General features: G+C 58.2%; 1 protein-coding gene across 1 annotated transcript in view; it reads right to left on the bottom strand.

Moving 5' to 3' along the window:
• The window catches only part of MAD1L1 (mitotic arrest deficient 1 like 1), a 309,358-nt gene that overhangs the window by 179,657 nt on the left and 113,228 nt on the right, over window positions 1-16,473 (bottom strand). Inside the window, exon 10 of the mRNA XM_045993575.1 lies at window positions 8,315-8,459. Coding sequence (XP_045849531.1) covers window positions 8,315-8,459 — 145 coding nt within the window. The remainder of the gene's footprint in view (window positions 1-8,314; window positions 8,460-16,473) is intronic.

The raw sequence follows: 16,473 nt of genomic DNA, 5'->3' as shown, positions 1-16,473 counted from the left end.
CTCGAGAGGCCATTAAAACTGCACTGGAAACAGAAAATACTTGGGAAAGTGTCTAATAAAATGCATGTAACACGTGATGTTCTCGTTCATTAGACAATGCGCAGATGTCATGTCTTCCCAAACTGATTTACAAATTCACTGTAATCCTTACCATATTCCAGCAGTTTTTTCCAGGTAAATGGACAAACGGATTCTGAAGTATATAAGGATGCACAAGGACCAGAATGAGCCAGAGAATCTTAAAGAAGAACCAATGTGAAGGCTGACTACCAGGTACGGGCACGTCATAAAGCCATGCTACTGAAGACAAGGTGACAGGGTAAAAAGACAGAGAGAGGCAACAGAACCGAACAGAGAATCCAGAAGCTGGACCGTCCAAGAACACGCCTGGCGGGTGGCGAAGGCCCTGGGACACTTCATGAGAAAGGGCTGGTCTCTCAACAGATGGCTGTGCCAAGTGCATGTTCAACAGAGAAAAAATAATCTTTCTGAGAATTTTAAGTGAGGTGTAACCGACACACAGCGTTACTTTTTGGCATACAACATAATGATTCAGCAAGATGATCACCAGGGTAAATCCAGTTACCCCCTGGGGGAAAAAGATCCTGACACCTACGGCCTGTCACACCCAAACATCAATCTGCAAAAGGTGAACCAATAAAGCAGTCAGAAGAGAACAGCTCCATGACTTTGGGAGCCACAACTGTGGCGATCGAGGTCACCAAGGCTCAGGAGGTACTGACCCAAAGGTAACAGAATCCGTAAGCTGGTCTGCGCTAACATTAACAGCCGCAGCAAGCCACAGATGGGAGATGTGGCAGTATGCATCTCCCATGAGAGAGTCGTGGTCAGAATATGGAGAGAACTTCCCAAGAGAAGGTCATATAGCTCTAAACCCCCACACAGGGAGGGCCCACCTCGCTGAGCACCAGCAGACCCAAACAACAATGGGGCACCCCCACAGCCCACCAGAACTTGACCAAAGCCACAACATTCTGGCACAGACCCGGGGCGCCCATAGGGCGGGTGTCCACAAAACAGCCTGTGGCCCTGGTGATGCTGAGCCCACATAGTGGACATCTTCTGCCAGCCAGCACCACACCCTGGCATGCCTGACACAAAGAAGCCCCTAGGAGGACCTCTGACCACCTGTCTACTCCCCACCCCTCCCACCACCACCACCACCAGGCTCCCCCCCCCCCCCCCCACTCAGGGAATCTTTCAAGGGTGGGACATCATCACTACCAAACCACACGCTCTGGTCCCCGGGGGGTAAGACACCCAGGGCCTGCGTCCTCCTCTCAGAAACCAGTGCAATCTGGAATTCGGGCTAGGGAACAGTTAGGATATAGATAAAAGAGTTAAGGGAAGTGTCTGCTTTCATTTGTTTTTTTAATTTCTTGCTAAAAAGTTAGCTTTTGCTGCTGAGGTTCTATAAATAACAAAATTCTATAACCATATTGTGGAATATTAGGGGCACACTGGAAATAGCTCATTTCAAATAGGAAAATGGTTTGTGCTCACCCAGTTCTGGAAGCCAATTTTCAATTGCTTAAAATAGTCATGGTATTTTACCAAGGTGATTACACTCTCAGCTATCAGTAACAATTAAACGCTGAGACTGGAGCGGCTTAATAAGGTCTCAAAATAAAGCCACACGCTCCAAGCACTGTGAGCGGAAATGTCAAGCACACAAATGGGGCCCGCAACGGGACCCGGGCGCCCAGAGCCCAGCCAGCAGGCCTGCAGTCAGCCTGGCGCTGAGCTACGGTGGGAGCAGGGGGCCGCACACACCACCCTGCCCAGGGAGAGGGCAGGGGGGGTCTCTCCTCAGCAAGGACAGGGGAAGACCAATGACCCCACGCCCTCAGGCCTGAGAACAGACTCCACGGAGGCACCCTGAGGAGGATGCACCTGAACAGGAGCAGGCCCGGCTAGGGTGGGACAGACATGCTGCAAACCCACGGGGTCACTGTGATCATGGCCACACAGTGGGCATGCCCCTGGCACGCAGCAGGCTGGCTGCACCCCCGCCCACACAGACAGGCCTGATGAACAGCTTCATCATCCCCCTGCCTGGCCAGATGGGACCCTGCGAGCCGGATCCGGGGCTGCGCGGGAGATTGCTATTGACTCATCGGGAACGTGCCTTCAAGCAACAGTCAGTCTAAGCCATCAGTCAGTGCCAGGCAATCAATAGCCACTCTTTCCCGAACTTGGCAAGGCCCATGAGCACCAGGGGTCAGGGCGAGGATGGAATGAGGCCAGGAAGGGCCATTGGGTTCCAACCTGCTGAGACACAGAAAATGGAAATTTCCTGCCTTGGGACCCGGACAGTCACCTTGCAGGACAGAAAATGCCCAAGAAGACAGGCATGCCAAAACCTCACAAAGGTGGGGGCACAGTCTGGGCACAGAGGGCCACGGGGTCTGCAGGTGGGGTCACACCTGCCAGCTCCAGTCGTGAGGCGCTGGTTTGACAACACTCTCCCACAGGGATTCTAACCACTAGAACCCAAGTGATCTCGGCCAACAGAAGGGGCTCACAGCCGCTGGCCCCCTGGTGTGGTGATCCAAGGATATGGAGGACAGCGGCATGGCCGCTAGGAGGACAGGAAGGTTCTTTCCATACCTGCTCGTGGCCAACGGGCAGATCTGTCCAGAGGTACTCACTTAGCATGAACACAGGACCCACGGGCCCTGTGTGCAGCAACTGCTTCTCTGCTCTCAAATCCCTCCCGGTCACCTTCAACATACACAATGAGCACATCTGCTTGACCCATGGGAAATCTGTGAGTAGGCATACTTCATGGAAGGGGTGCTGACTTCTCCCAGAATTAGGCGGTTCCTGTGGCACACGGCAGCTGGGGCCGGGAGGGGCTGCCCCTTCTGGGTGGCACACCCACCCCGTCTTCTGGTCCACCCTATCCCATTGCGCAGGACCACTCCCCACATCTGTGCTCCCCACTGGCCTTGTAGGCGCCTAAGTCTCCAAGCCTTGGCGTCTATAGCATAATCCATCCATAACTGCACAGGTGGCAGGCCACGATGGTCACCCAGCAAGATGGGGACATTTCTGCAGATGGAACTAAGTTCAGGGACCCTGAAACCAAAGGATTAGGCTGCCTGGGCCGACGGGCCGACCAAGCCAGAAAAGCTAGGAGAAGCAGAGAGTTTTGCTGGTGCGGGCAGAAAAGGAAGCCACAGAGATATGCAGCGTGGCCTCGACCCCCCGGGGCCTCAGGGGCCTTCGGGGCCTCGGGGAAAGTGTAGGAAAGAATGTGAGCAGGCAGCAGCAGCAACCCCTGTGGTCCTGCAACCACAGAACTGAACTCCACAACAGGCCCAGCCGACCTGGTGCAAACTCTCCCCAACAGCCTCTGCACCAGCACCCCACGAGGCTAGGGCTGCCACCCGATGCGGTCTGCTAGGACTTGGGGCCCTAGGTCCTAGGAAGCAGCCAGGCCTGCCTAGAACTGTGAGATGGCCCCCTCGTGCTATGTCCACTGCCACCCATGGCCATAGCACCACCGCAGCAAGAGAAAACCGGCAAATGCAGACTTGGCATACGGAAGAACCGTGCTAGCCCATGTCCCCACACCCCACGCCTGGACACCAGCTTGGAGCCGCCGCCCAAGAAATGCCACTGGGCTACCACCTCCAGGATGGTGAGGAACAACCTGTCCCCAGCTTCCAGGGGCCGCTGATGCCGGGCTCCACAGCCGCAGCCAGAGGAACAAAAACTCACAGCCACCCAAAACCTGGGCATCGCTGTGAGTCGGGGCCTTTGTAACAGCAAAACCTGGAAGCCATGAAAACACCACATGACGCCAGGGCATACGTCTGTGGCGTGCCCGCTTCATGGAGTCCTGCTAAGCAGCGAAAAGAGACCACGCACTGACATAGGCACAAACTGGGCAGATCAGGGAGATCTGCAGAGTGGAAAAGCCAGTCTCCCAAAGGCCACATGCCAGATGATTCCATGTTTACCACGCTGTTGAAAGGATAACACTTTAGGGACAGAGGATAGATGAGTGGCCGCTGTGCCCAGGCCATTGTGGGGCAGGTGAGGTGGGTGTGACTGGGCATGTGTGAGGCCATGCGGCACCTTGCCAGCGGCGGCGATGCCAAGCCACACATGATAAGATAGACGTACACAAGCATGTGCCCGTATCAGCTCGTGGAACCGTGATGACACAGAACGGAAGCACCGAGGAAGTGGTGAAGGGTGTGAGGAAACCTCTGTGCTATCCTTGCCTTCCGGTGATGTGTAACTATCTCAAAACAAAAAGCTGGGAATACGAAGTCATCAACGGGGCTAACAAGTACATGCAGTGGTGGGGTGAGGGGCAGTGGACGGCATCGGGGTTGGGGGGAACAGGGATGATCTACAAGTGTGGGTTGGAAGTGGACACGTTCGTGTGAACCCATACAGTTCAAGGGAGCTCGGGAGAAGACCCAGGGCAGCATTCCTGGGTATGCACACACACACGAGTCAGGACACGCACACATGCGCACACGTGCACACACACGCTTCCTGGCTATGTGAGCTGATAGGGCCTCAAAGAACCAGCACACCCACACCCACTCGAATCCTAACACTGCCCTGCAGAGCAGCAGGCAGGGTCCTGGAGGGGTAGCTGATGCACGGCTGGGCAGGAGATGCTCAGGACGCGCCCAGGGACCCTGCGGCCCAGAAGATGAGGAAGGACGAGGGCTCCGCCCCCAAAACGGAGGCTCGACTGGAAGAGCCCCCAGCGGCCGGGGCTGTAAAACCAGGTAGCACTGGACTAAAACCAAAACCTACAATCAGTATTCATGGCCCATCTGCTATAAATAAATGACTGAATTACTGACACAACGGGAAGGAGAGTCGAATCTCACGTACAAGAATTTGAAATGGAGCTACTCTGCTCTGGAGGAGGGACATAACCCCCCCAGACCCAAGGTGCACGGGGACTGTGTTCCCAAGTCCACCACATGGACGGACACACCTGGCAGACACAGCTCGGCCACATAAGCGAGCCTGTCCACACAGCTAAGTCACGGCTGGCGCCCTGCCCCCAGGCAATGAGGATGAAAGCCGCGGCCGCGCACCCACCAAGGCATCGCTACAGAACATCTGTGCCGCCCTCAAGGCACTAGAGTCATCCAAGCCGAGGAGTCAGAGGAACTATTACAGCCCAAGGAGCCGAGGAGAAGTGACCGCTCAGTCCCGCTGGGATCCCAGGACAGAGCAAGGGCGAAGGGCTAGCTAAGGGAACAGGAGGAAAGTGCAGACCTCGGTTAGTGATGCCGGTCAGGCCTGGATCGTGACCAGTAATGACCGTGGTGCACTGACGTAAGGGGTCAGTACTGGGGAGATGGAGGGCAGTGGACCGCATGAAGACTCTCTGAGCTAGCCTTACCTTTTTCTATCAGTCGCAAACTGTTCTAGAAAATGAAGTTTATTAAACACAAAAGCAGTAATTGTTTGAAAGCAAAGAAGACCTTATCACTGCGCCCCAGGAGAAGAGCAGCCACTGGGGGTGGACAGGGCACCGTCCCCAGCTGGACGCTAACCAGGACAGACCTTGCAGGGTGGACAGCCCCAGAAGCCCAGAGCCTCCTACAGATCCAGCTGTGAGAGCTCCCACAGGCTGGACAGACAGCCCTGGAGATGGAGCACCGCATGCCCACGCACAAGCACGTGGCGGCGGTCATAGGATCCCCACGAAGACTCCCGACCAGCCACAGCATCCTGTGGCCCCCCCCTTCCAAGCAGACCTATAGCTCTTCGGCCGCCGCACACTTGGGGGATGGGGCGGCTGGGAGGGGAGCTACATCCCCCATGAGCAGGCGGCACGCCCTGTATCTGTGGCTTGTATTTTTCCTTCTATGATTCTATGATGTATCCTACAAGTGAAGTCAGTTGCTTCTGACCACGCCCACCCCAGCCCCTGGCCTGACAACCACCGATCTGTTCCTGGTACCCATGAATTCAGCATGTTCAGATCCCAATGTGAAATCATGCAGTATTTGTGCTTCTCTGACTTATTTCACTTGGCACAATGCCCTCCAGGTCCCCTCCACGTTGTCACAAATGGCAGGACTTCCTTCTTTTTCATAGTGAAGTGATATTCCATTGTGCGCTGCTGCCGTGTCTTCTCTGCCAGCTCCCCTGCGGCCGGGCACCTGGGCTGCTGTGAACGCGGGGGAGCACACACCTGTTCCACACGCTGGCTCCGCTGCCTGCCGGTAAACGCCCAGAGTGGGCTTGCCGGATGGTGCGGTGGTCCCAGGTTTCCATTCCTCAGGGCCCTCCAACCCATTTCCTCCTCCGTAGTTTTCACATGCCTCACCAGCACTGTCCACACGGGAGCCAGTCGGGCTGGCCCATGAGGCTGCTCCAGCACACCACGCCCCTGCTTGCTCTGTGGATGGCAAAACGGGGACCCGGACGGACTGAGCACATTCTCCAAGGGAGCTTCCCACGCTGGGGACTGCAGCCTGGACTCGCTCCCACATACAGAACGTGAGGTCCAGGCGTCCCTCCCCCAGCCACATGCAGCCCCTCCGAGGTCTGAGCCATGGCCGCGCCATCCAGGTAGGCATGCCATCCACCTCTTGTTCCCTCTGCCCTCCACGGTCTGGACCGATGCCGACAGCATGGGCTGCCCCTTCACACCCATGCCCCCAAATCCTGCACGCGACTCTCACAAACTGACTCTCTGGCCCCAGCTCCGCCACGGCTTCAGCTCCAACAAATTCCACCACACAGGGCATGAGCGTGGGGCTCAGTCGGTTGGGCGGTCGGCTCGATCTCAGCTTAGGTCACGATCTCAGGGTCATGAGAGAGAGCCTCATGTCGGACTCCACGCCCAGCTGGGAGTCTGCTTGGGAGCCTCTCTCCCTCTGCCCTCACCCCCCACCCGCCGTGCGCAAGCATAGTCTTTCTCTCTAAAACAAAAATGTAAAGAAAGAAAAACTTCCGTCACAATTAGCAAACGTGTATCACTGCTTCCTGTCCCGCGAGACTGTAAGTGCTAGAAGGGCCATGACCCCGCCCACGCGCAGAGATGAGCTGGTGGCACACAGTACACGCTGGGGAAGGAAGGGAGAAAGAAGTGGGGGCACCAGGAGGCGGCTCCATACCCCTGACCGTCACCCACCACGAGCACCCAGGCGTAAGGACCGTGTCCTTGCCTTTGCCAAAAGGCGAAGATCCTGGACATGGCGCATGAGGGGACGCTGCATGACTCTCCCGCAGAGACCACCCACAGAGCCAGGATGTCGGGGGCAGCACCAGGGACCTGTGTGCAGAGGTTGGCTGAGTGTGACCTGGGAAGCCCCTGGACCCAGGGCCCTGAGTAACGACAAGGCTCTGAGTGACAACATGGCATAGCAAGGAAAAGGCCAAGAGCATGAGGAATAACTCCTGGCGTCCCCCAGGTAGACTGTCACTGCCTGGCATGGCCCACTCGGCCCACACAGTGTGGGGTTTGGGGCAGCTGGAAGGTGTCTTTGGCCAGCAGGCTGGACAGCCCACATCCGTGCCTGGAGAACGTCTAGGGCCAGATTCAGGCTCTCTCACCCCCATCTCCTGAAACTTCAGCACCCAAGGGAATGTTTAAGTAACACACTGCCCGCGGACTCTGTCCAGCTAGACATCAGAAGCTTGTCAGGCACAGGAGGATTAGAGAGAGCCCTGTCCCACCCACAAGGCTGGGAATAAGAACATTCAGCCCAGGGCATCTGGCCTCTGAGACCATTCTATTCCAAACCACGGGCCACAGGCCAGTCCCCATTTATCCTGTGCTCACAGGTCCCTGAAGGGAGGGAAGGCTGTCCTCGCCCACAGCCTAGGGCAGGGTAGACCCTGCCTGCGGACCAGGTCAGCACAGCCCCAGCCCTGCCCCTCACCAGAGCACTAGGTGGCAGGATGGCCTTCCAGAAGGGGGCCCACACCTGGGCCCTCTGAGTCCCAAAGGAACCAGCGGGGTTTGCATTAGTCTTTGCTGGGATTCAAGAACTCGCGAGCATCCCAGGATAAAAGGCCAGCCTGAGGAAGCCACCATGACTCCCTGCTTTGGATGCAGGGAAGTGGACGCTCTTCTGTGGGAGAACACAGGCAGCTCCACACAAGCCTGACCAACCAGACCACATAAACCACTGTGGTTAACGGTGCCCTTCCCTTGGTAGCGATCTTGACAACCATGCATGTCTGGGGACCAGGTGCCCTAGCTAGACGTGGCAGGGACAGGCTGGCGGCTGCAGGCCGAGATAGCAGGCCTCCCGAACAGGGCCAGCCCGGGCACCCCTACCATACCCCGTACCTTCGTCAGCAGCAGGACCCGCTTTTGGAGTCTCCGCGCCAAGGCCTCCTGCGTCTCCCGCTTCTTCCTCTCCTCCAGCAGCTGGCTGCTGACCTGGCGGACCTCCTCCTGGAGCTGCTGCCGGGCCTTCTCCAGTCCGCGGGCACTGCATGAGAAAGGCGAGAGGGCAGAGCAGTGAGACCTGGCCCGCGGGACGCCACCCCAGCTACGGGCCCCCCGGGACCAGGACACGCTCGTCACGCTGGTCCCAAAATAGAGCTGCACGTGCAAGCGGCACGCTGCCATTTCCTCACTGGTGAATAGCTACTTAGAGCTTTTCAGGAGTTTCTGGATTTCAAAGAGACACCCAGGGTGATCCCAGAACACGCAGGCGGCGGGGGGGAGGGGGAGCTCAACCCCACACACAATGGGGAAAATTGTCGGCAACACAGCGTTCAGGGAGAAAGCACTTCTGAATGAGCTAAATTAGCAGCAAGCACTTCCATCCGGATCCCAGCAGCCAGATGTGCAGCAGTTGGGGTGAGGGAGCCCCCTCTGCCTGAGCTGGGGCCTGTTTCCCTGCATGGCCCAGCGGGCCGTCAGCAGGGGCAAGGACACCCCGGGGGGCTGGGGCACCCAGGTAGCTGCTCACGACGGGCCACAATCCCGACACACCGACCTTCCCTGTGGGCCCCACCTGGGCCAGCCCCCTGGGAACCGACCCTTCAAAAGACCACGGGTGGCCCCGTTCTGGACCCCGCAGTCCTGACGGCCCACAGGCTAACACCCAACCCCCTAGCACGGCCGCAAAGCACCTCCAGAGCCTGGTCTTTGCCTCTCTTTCCCCCAAAATGCCCTTAGTGCCCCCGTCCTGCCGGGGACCACCCTCTGCTTCTGACATGTTCCTAAACAGCCAACAGCAGCCAGTGCCCAGCACGCATGGGAAGAAGAATCCTTGACTCCCGAGACCACACGGCCTCACTATTCTACACCTAGGGTGGCCGTCTCCAGGGCCTAATGGAGGGGACAATGACCAGGGCAGCCCCCTAGGAAGCGAGCTCTGCGGAGAGGGGCTGGGAAGGGAGGCGTCCTGGGAAAGGACCCTCAGTGAGGAGCTATCCTCTCTGTGCGGGAAAGGTGTCTCTTTCCACAGGAAATCCTTACCATCTCAAAAGCCCCGGGGAAGCAGACCATCATCTGGACTGTGCCATAGGGGGGCTGCGGGGCACTCATAGGAGCGGCACGGCGCGGGGGGGGGGGGGGGGCAGACCATGTCAGGCTCAGTCTGAGAGCCAAGGAGGGCACCTACGGGCTCAGCCACACCCAGCCTCCAATCTCAGTCTTTCAGCTTTGATCACTCAACTTAAGGAAACCTTCATCTACCGGAACGACGGACAATGCCCGTTTCTTCTCTCCCACACCTGAGCACGGGGTTTTGTTATTCCATATAGAAGTGAAGGGGAAACACGCAGAGAGGAGAGAGTGGACCACAGGCCGGGCCCCTCACTCTCACCTCCCTTCGGCCATCCCAGAGTCTCACAACCAGGCGCCGCCCAGCGGCACGCCAGACTGACCGCTCCCACTCCTCCAGGTGCTCCGCGACCAGACACGTAAGAACAGGCACACAGAGCCACTTGAAACAGGCCTATTAAGAGGCTATTTTGAGTTCTAACTCCATCTAAACTCTTCATAGGCCAACCTGATAACCAAGCCCTGTGACATCGACCCCAGAATCACTGAATTCAGGTGGGCAGCTCACGAGGGCTTGGAATCCATGCTCCAACATGAGCGACTGAATGTGAACAGCCCCATTCCCTCACTCATGCATGCCAAGGCGCATGCCATCGACCCGAGCCGCTCAGAAGCTGCCCTGACCACCAGCTCAGTGGGGAAAGCCTTGGGGGAGTCTGCCAAGCCCCGCGCCCCACAATGTGGCAGCACAATGCCCTCATAGCCATGTGGGGGTCAGACGGAAGACCACCCCAAGAGCAGATGGCAGCTGGGGGGTGGGGGGCAAGCTGGGGCACAGGACGCCTGTTGTCTTCGTCTCCTGGCTGCCAGCTCACTGTGCAAGCCCTTAAAGCACCAGCAGTCCTCAACCCCCTGGTGTCTGACGAGAGCCCAGCCCAGTCCTGACATGTCACAGGAACAAGCGTGTCAACTCAGAGGCAGCACCCCCATGCGTCTGGCGGCTCCAGACAGGAAGGTGACTGGGCCTTTCATAGCGATGGGGCTGAGCTCAGGTGAGCAAAGCCCTTGGGCCCAGTTGGAAAGAACACCTGCTTCTCCTGGTGGTGAGATGCTTTCCAGGAAAGCAGGAAGGGAAGGAGTAACACCAGAGGACACATGACCCTGCAGGGCCAGCACGGGACAGGCACCATGCCTGCAGTCGTGGGATGAGCTCCACCCTCAGGGCTGTTGGCCCTGCGTCCCCAGGCCTGCCTGAGGCCTGACACTTGGTCGGTGCTCAACTGTCCCAAAGCCGGAGGGAAGGTAAAATCCCCCGAGGGCAACCCAAGGGACGCCCCTGAACGCTGTGTGGCAGGGCCCAGAGCCATTGGCAGCTAGAGGCACTCAGCCACTCACTCAGCGGTGACGGGCCCCAGCAACAAGCTCTGTGGGTCCTGCGCAAACCCGGGGAACGAGAAACACAGGCCTGACATCATGGGGCTGCAGGGTGGTGGGGCACAGAACCCACATGGCTCACGTGAACCAAGAGAACATGACACAAAGGGTCCTTGTTGCTACCTGTCAAGCCATAGCCGAGACGGAAAGAGAGAGCCGTGACGTCCCAGAGCAGCCCCCGCAGGAAGCAGTCGGTTCCTGGGGCCGTGGGCACCGCTGGACCAGTGAGTCAGACCTCTACAAGGCCCTGCTGGGACAGCTTCCCCCCAGCAACCCCCTCACAAAACAGGGTCCATGCACACCACTCGAGAGGCAAACACACAGGTATGACTGGCACATGAGGGGACAGCCAGGGGCGGACATCCAGGGCACAACTCGGTCACACGGGAAAGGAGGGGACGGTGACCCCAATGTGGGCAAGGAGGGGGCTCAAGGCAAAGGGTATTAGAGCAGGATCAAGTGGGAGACAGGAAGCGTAGACCACCCTCCCTGATTAGACGCCCACCCGGCTGCAAAGGAAAGCAAAGCACGGGCCGAGGATAAGGAGTCAGGAGGGGCTCACGTCTGTATACAAACTCCACGGAGACAGAGGAACGGCTGGCGGCACACTCAGGGGGCCGGCCCCTTGGCGGGGATCCTGGCCTCACAGGACAGAAGGCGAGGAACAGCAAGGCCCGCAGGAACCAAGAAAGCCCAGCCTCCCACAGGAGCACAGTTTTCCGTTTCCATGAATCCGGGCTAAAGTGCCCCAAAAGAGTTGTTCAAACTACTGACCGACAGATGGCCCTGCCCTCTCCCCTACATACCGAGGGGCAGAAAGGGGCCCCACATGTGCACCAAGCCCAGGGCCCTGACCCCATGACACCAGCGCCTGGATGGCCAACTCTCCCCGCTGGGATGCCTTCTCCGGTGAACCTCAGTCTTTCTTGGGAAGCAAAGAAGAGAAAACTCATAAAACATTAAACTGCTAGTTCCAAGAGTAAGCTGAACTCTGGGGTCACTGGCATTTCCGCAAGCCTTTGGGAGTCCAAAACAAAGTGCTTAGTGCTTGAAGGCGAAGTCGGCATGCCTATCGATCAATGCCTTTTTGAGCTGGCGTCTGCTGCAAGAGATGAGGTCTGAGCTTCGGAGAACCATCTTTGTACTGCGGCACCTTAGTGTCCACCTCCTCAGCAAAGTCCCTGTCGGAGAACACCCACTTTCAGGGAACAGAGGACACAGCTTACTCTGAAGCAGCAGGAGACATTTTAATGACCTTCCTGGAGACACGGCAAAAGCAGGCTCTGGCCCTGCGTGACCTCTGCACCGGCCCCCCAACCCCCGTAGCTGTCTGAGTCCTCCTAGGAAGAACATCAGCCACCCCATGTGTGCAGAAAGCCCAAGGACTGGCACCGCCTCTGGGAAGGACCCGGACAGGGCGCTGCAGTGTTGCAAGACAGGCCGTCATCCCCGGTGGAGCTCTGCGCCTTGTGTGGGGCCCGGGCCTCATCCTGTCAGGCTAGTACACACGGAGCATGTAAACGCCAACAGCCATTGCCAGATTCGAACCCAAAACAACTCCAAGCCAAGCAAACCTTATCCGGGGCACTCGGACAAGGTGCTGGCACAGAGCGTGGGATTATGCGGACCACTGCAGACCGCTGCCCAAGGGCGTTAACGGCACAGCACAAGCTAAGCCACGGGGTCTCCAACATGGCCCTGATTTCTACCAAGTACATTTTGTGCAAAACTTAAAAAAAAAAAAATTAACAAAACTTTATTCACATTAACAAAATTTTATTTTATTTAGGGATTTTGCAAAATCCCTAAAGCATCTGCCTTCAGGCTCTCAGAAATGTAGATCAAACCAGCTCACTCATTCACACGAGGCTCTGTGCAGCCCACAGGGCCACTGTCCAGGCCAAACCATCCTCAAGCAGGTGACCCTGTTCTCTGTCTAGGGTACTCGGGCTCCCAGGCTGAGTCGGGACAAACAGACACACACAGGTCCAGCCCCAGACACCACAGGCCCTGGCAGCAGCTGCACCCACCACAAGAAGGCGGCCAAGCTCTTGGTTCCATCATGGCTCAGCAGGGAATGCTGAGAGGCTGAACATTCTAGAAATCTCTTTGTCCGGCAGAAAGAAGGGGCAAGCCATAGAAAGGACAGGGTAGGGCTAAGGGCCAAGGAGTGGACAGCAGGTCAGAGCTAGCTGATCCAACACAGGGAGGTGTAACTGGCATGTAGATCAGGTGCTGCTCCTGGGCACAGGACACCCACTCTGTGTGACACCAGGCTTAGAGGCTGACACAGGTCACAGCAGCTGGATGGCTCAGGGCTGCCAGGATGCCATGGGGCCAAAGACAGGGCAGAAGGACACCCAGCCGGAGGGAACCCAAGGGACAAGACAGGATGGACAGAGCCCTGGACAGGCCAAACTCCAGCCAATCTAGAGCACTGCGAGGGGTCAGTGTGGGGGAAAAGGCCAGAGGGACCCCACCACCTAGGTGAGGACAGACTGGGGGCCCAGGCGCAGAGAAGGGGGCAGAGCAGCTGTCTTCCAGGATCAAGGGGCCATGCAGGCTTCAGGTGGTCTCAGAGACAGGGAGCACCTGTCAGAACCATCCCCAGGAAGAAGGCTGCTTGGAGAGGGTTAGCCTCCAGCCAGAGGTGTTACACTACTGGCCACTGGGTCCCGTGCCACACGGATTCCCTGTGGACTTCAGGTTTCCTTCTGGAAGGTGTAGCAGCAGGGCAGAGAGGGGCAGGGGGGTAAAAGGGATCAGCACATTTTCAACAGATCACAGACAAGCAACACTTTACACACAAGTGGGCTGACAGGCCCTAGACCTCAGCCCCTTCCCACTCCTACCAGTCTTCCTGCCTCTGTTACCCAGGTCAAGGCACATGGTGGGCACACGGCCAGGAATGGTCTCCCACCTCCCATGACCATCTCACAGCCTTGAGGTGACACCCATCAGATCATAAGCTTCCCTCCTGCACCTTGCTCTAAATCTTTTTTGTTTGTGCTCACGTCACCGTTTCTGGATGCACATGTGTTTATCCGCTTAACGCCTTGCCCCGGCCGTGTTCCACCAGGCCGGAGAGGGATGCACTCATTACCCCACACCCGAGTGCGACCGTGAAGCCTTCAAATGCAAGTCTTAGGGTTCTGAAGGATGGCAAGCTCCACCCCCAGTCCCGCCCCTGGAGTTCACTGACAGCTCGGAGCTCCCAGACCAGCCAACTACAAGAGGAGAACAGATGTCCGGGCCTCAGGAAAGGACGGGAACGGCCCAGCTGGGGGGGGACTCAAGCAAGCAAGCAAGCAGCAAGGGCTCCTGGGAGTGGGCATCAGAGGGACACAGATGGATTTTGGGGAGACTTGACCAAGAGGAGGGGAGGGCGGGAGGTTCTCCTGCTCAAGGCCAGGCAGAGGACAGTGTGCCCTGGCCTGCTCGCACTGCACACATTCTGAAATGGAATGCCTTCGTGAGGAGCCCCGGCAGAACCGTCCAACGAGACAGCACCCCCAGAATGGCACACACATCCTGCGGCCACAAGAAACACGTGCCCAGCCATGTTCCTAGGAATGCGGCAGGGGGCCACACAGCAGCTCCAGAAGGCAGGGACACAGAAACACTCTCCCAGAGGCAGCCCTGTGCCACGGGCAGGGTTCTACTCCCAGCTCCCTGCCGAGGGAGGCTCTGGCCGCCGCTGGGGCGGGTGCACCGCCTGGAAGCCATTACACCCCACACAGCCCACTGTCAATCCCAAGGCACTCAGGAGAGTGGGGCGCTAACGACAGTGTCCAGAGAGCCCTGCTGGATTGCCCTGCTGGAGAGACCCAGTGGGGGCCCGCTCAGCATCTGACTGGTTGGGTGCTCCCAGCAAGCCTGACCTTCCATTTCCTCCCCAGTAAGAAGGAAGCCACTCACCTCTGCCCTGCTCTGCGTGAAGGCGACTGGGGATCTAAGGAGACGAGGTGCAAACAGCAGAGCATGCGTGAAGTCCCCTGCCATGCGCCCGCCTTTGGGGGTGGGGGGGTGTGGGGGGTGAACAGCCGGGGTGGAGTAGCTGCCTGCTGGGAAAGGCTCCTTGACAGACCCCAGGCTGAGATTTGCTCATGTACGCTTGCCGAAGCACGTGTGGAACAGAAGGTGAAAGCAGAAGTGAGCAGCCGGGGTCTCTACGGACGGCGGAACTTGGGCCGCCCAGCATGCAACAGGCTTGCAGGCAGAGGACACCAGCAGCCCGGTCCTGCCGACACGCAGGAATCCCAGGAGAGGGCCCCCAGCCCTGCCAGCGAGGGAACGGGCCAGCCCGGAGCCCCATGTGCACGGGACGCCATGGGGCCAGCCTTGCCCGGCACCGTGAGGGCAGGTCTCAGGGACAGCAGCACGACCACAGGCTCTGTCAGTCTTGCCGCGTGCTAACCGTGGTAACGACAAGAACCACGTGTGGGGGGAGGGAAGGGAGAAGAGGACAGAGGCAGGCGGCACTTCCTCTATGGGTCCTGCTAGCACTCATCGGAGGGGCCGCCTTGGCAAGAGAGCAGCGAGCCTCATCCCGGTGCCCTGTGATGCCTGGGCCGGGTGGCACGTGGCTGTCTTTACATAGGCCATCTGATTCCCATCCTCAATGTATCCAAGTGTCATTACACATTTCTCTGAAAAATAAAAATGCAAACCCAAACAACAGAAACAAAACCAGAGAAGGAAGGATTCGAAGAACCTGCCCAGAGGAGGAGCAGGAGGCACACACCAGGCATCTGTAGCCTGGCCCCTGGCCCGTGGCCCGGCACCACCTCGGACAAGCCTGCTGCCCCAGCATCTCCAGCAGGATGGCTGGGTGTGCACCATACAACCCCCTTGAGATGTGAGAAGGAGAATTAACCTTGCGGTTGCAATTCAGTCCCACTGTGATGAATCATGTGGTCTAGCCAATCCGTCCCCAGCCTGCAAACACAGAGGTGGGGCTGCCTCCAAATCACAGGCATGGGGAGCCCCTGCGTCCTCCAGTGCGGGCGTGCCAGGCACACAGCAGGATGAGCTCATCACCCACCCCAGGCCACCCAGACTCAGCAGGGCAGGATGTGGCAGAGGCAGAAGGCACTCGGACCCTCACGTCCTCGGGCGCCATGGCCACACTCTGGAGCTGCTAAGGGAATGAGGGCCTGTGCACAGTCCTGGTCCTAACACAGGAAGTCACACAAGGAACAACAGGCAGCAGGGCCGGGCAGGAGCCCAGCCAAAGGGGCCGTGTTCCTGCTCTTTCACCCATGCTTGGCTAAGCATCCACCACTGTTCACGTTGCATCTGTGGCCGCTTTCGTGCAACATTCTGTGCCCCAAAAGGGCAAAAGCCATTGACAACCTGGCCCCCTGCAGACACCAGTTACCGGTCCCTGCCTCTACCACACGTGCCAGACTCAAGGTTCCGAAAGGCAGGAGGCGGGAGGCAGACAGACCCTGCCCAAGGCGCTCCCCACCAGCCTGCTGGCGGCCACGAGCACACCCACTGGCCTGGAGGGCCTGGGGCCATGCATGCGCAGTGTTCATTCCTTTTCAGAGAGA

The sequence above is a fragment of the Meles meles genome, chromosome 21 (genome assembly GCF_922984935.1).
Source record: "Meles meles chromosome 21, mMelMel3.1 paternal haplotype, whole genome shotgun sequence".
NCBI lineage: Eukaryota > Metazoa > Chordata > Mammalia > Carnivora > Mustelidae > Meles > Meles meles.
This window is presented reverse-complemented; position numbering and strand designations above follow the sequence as displayed.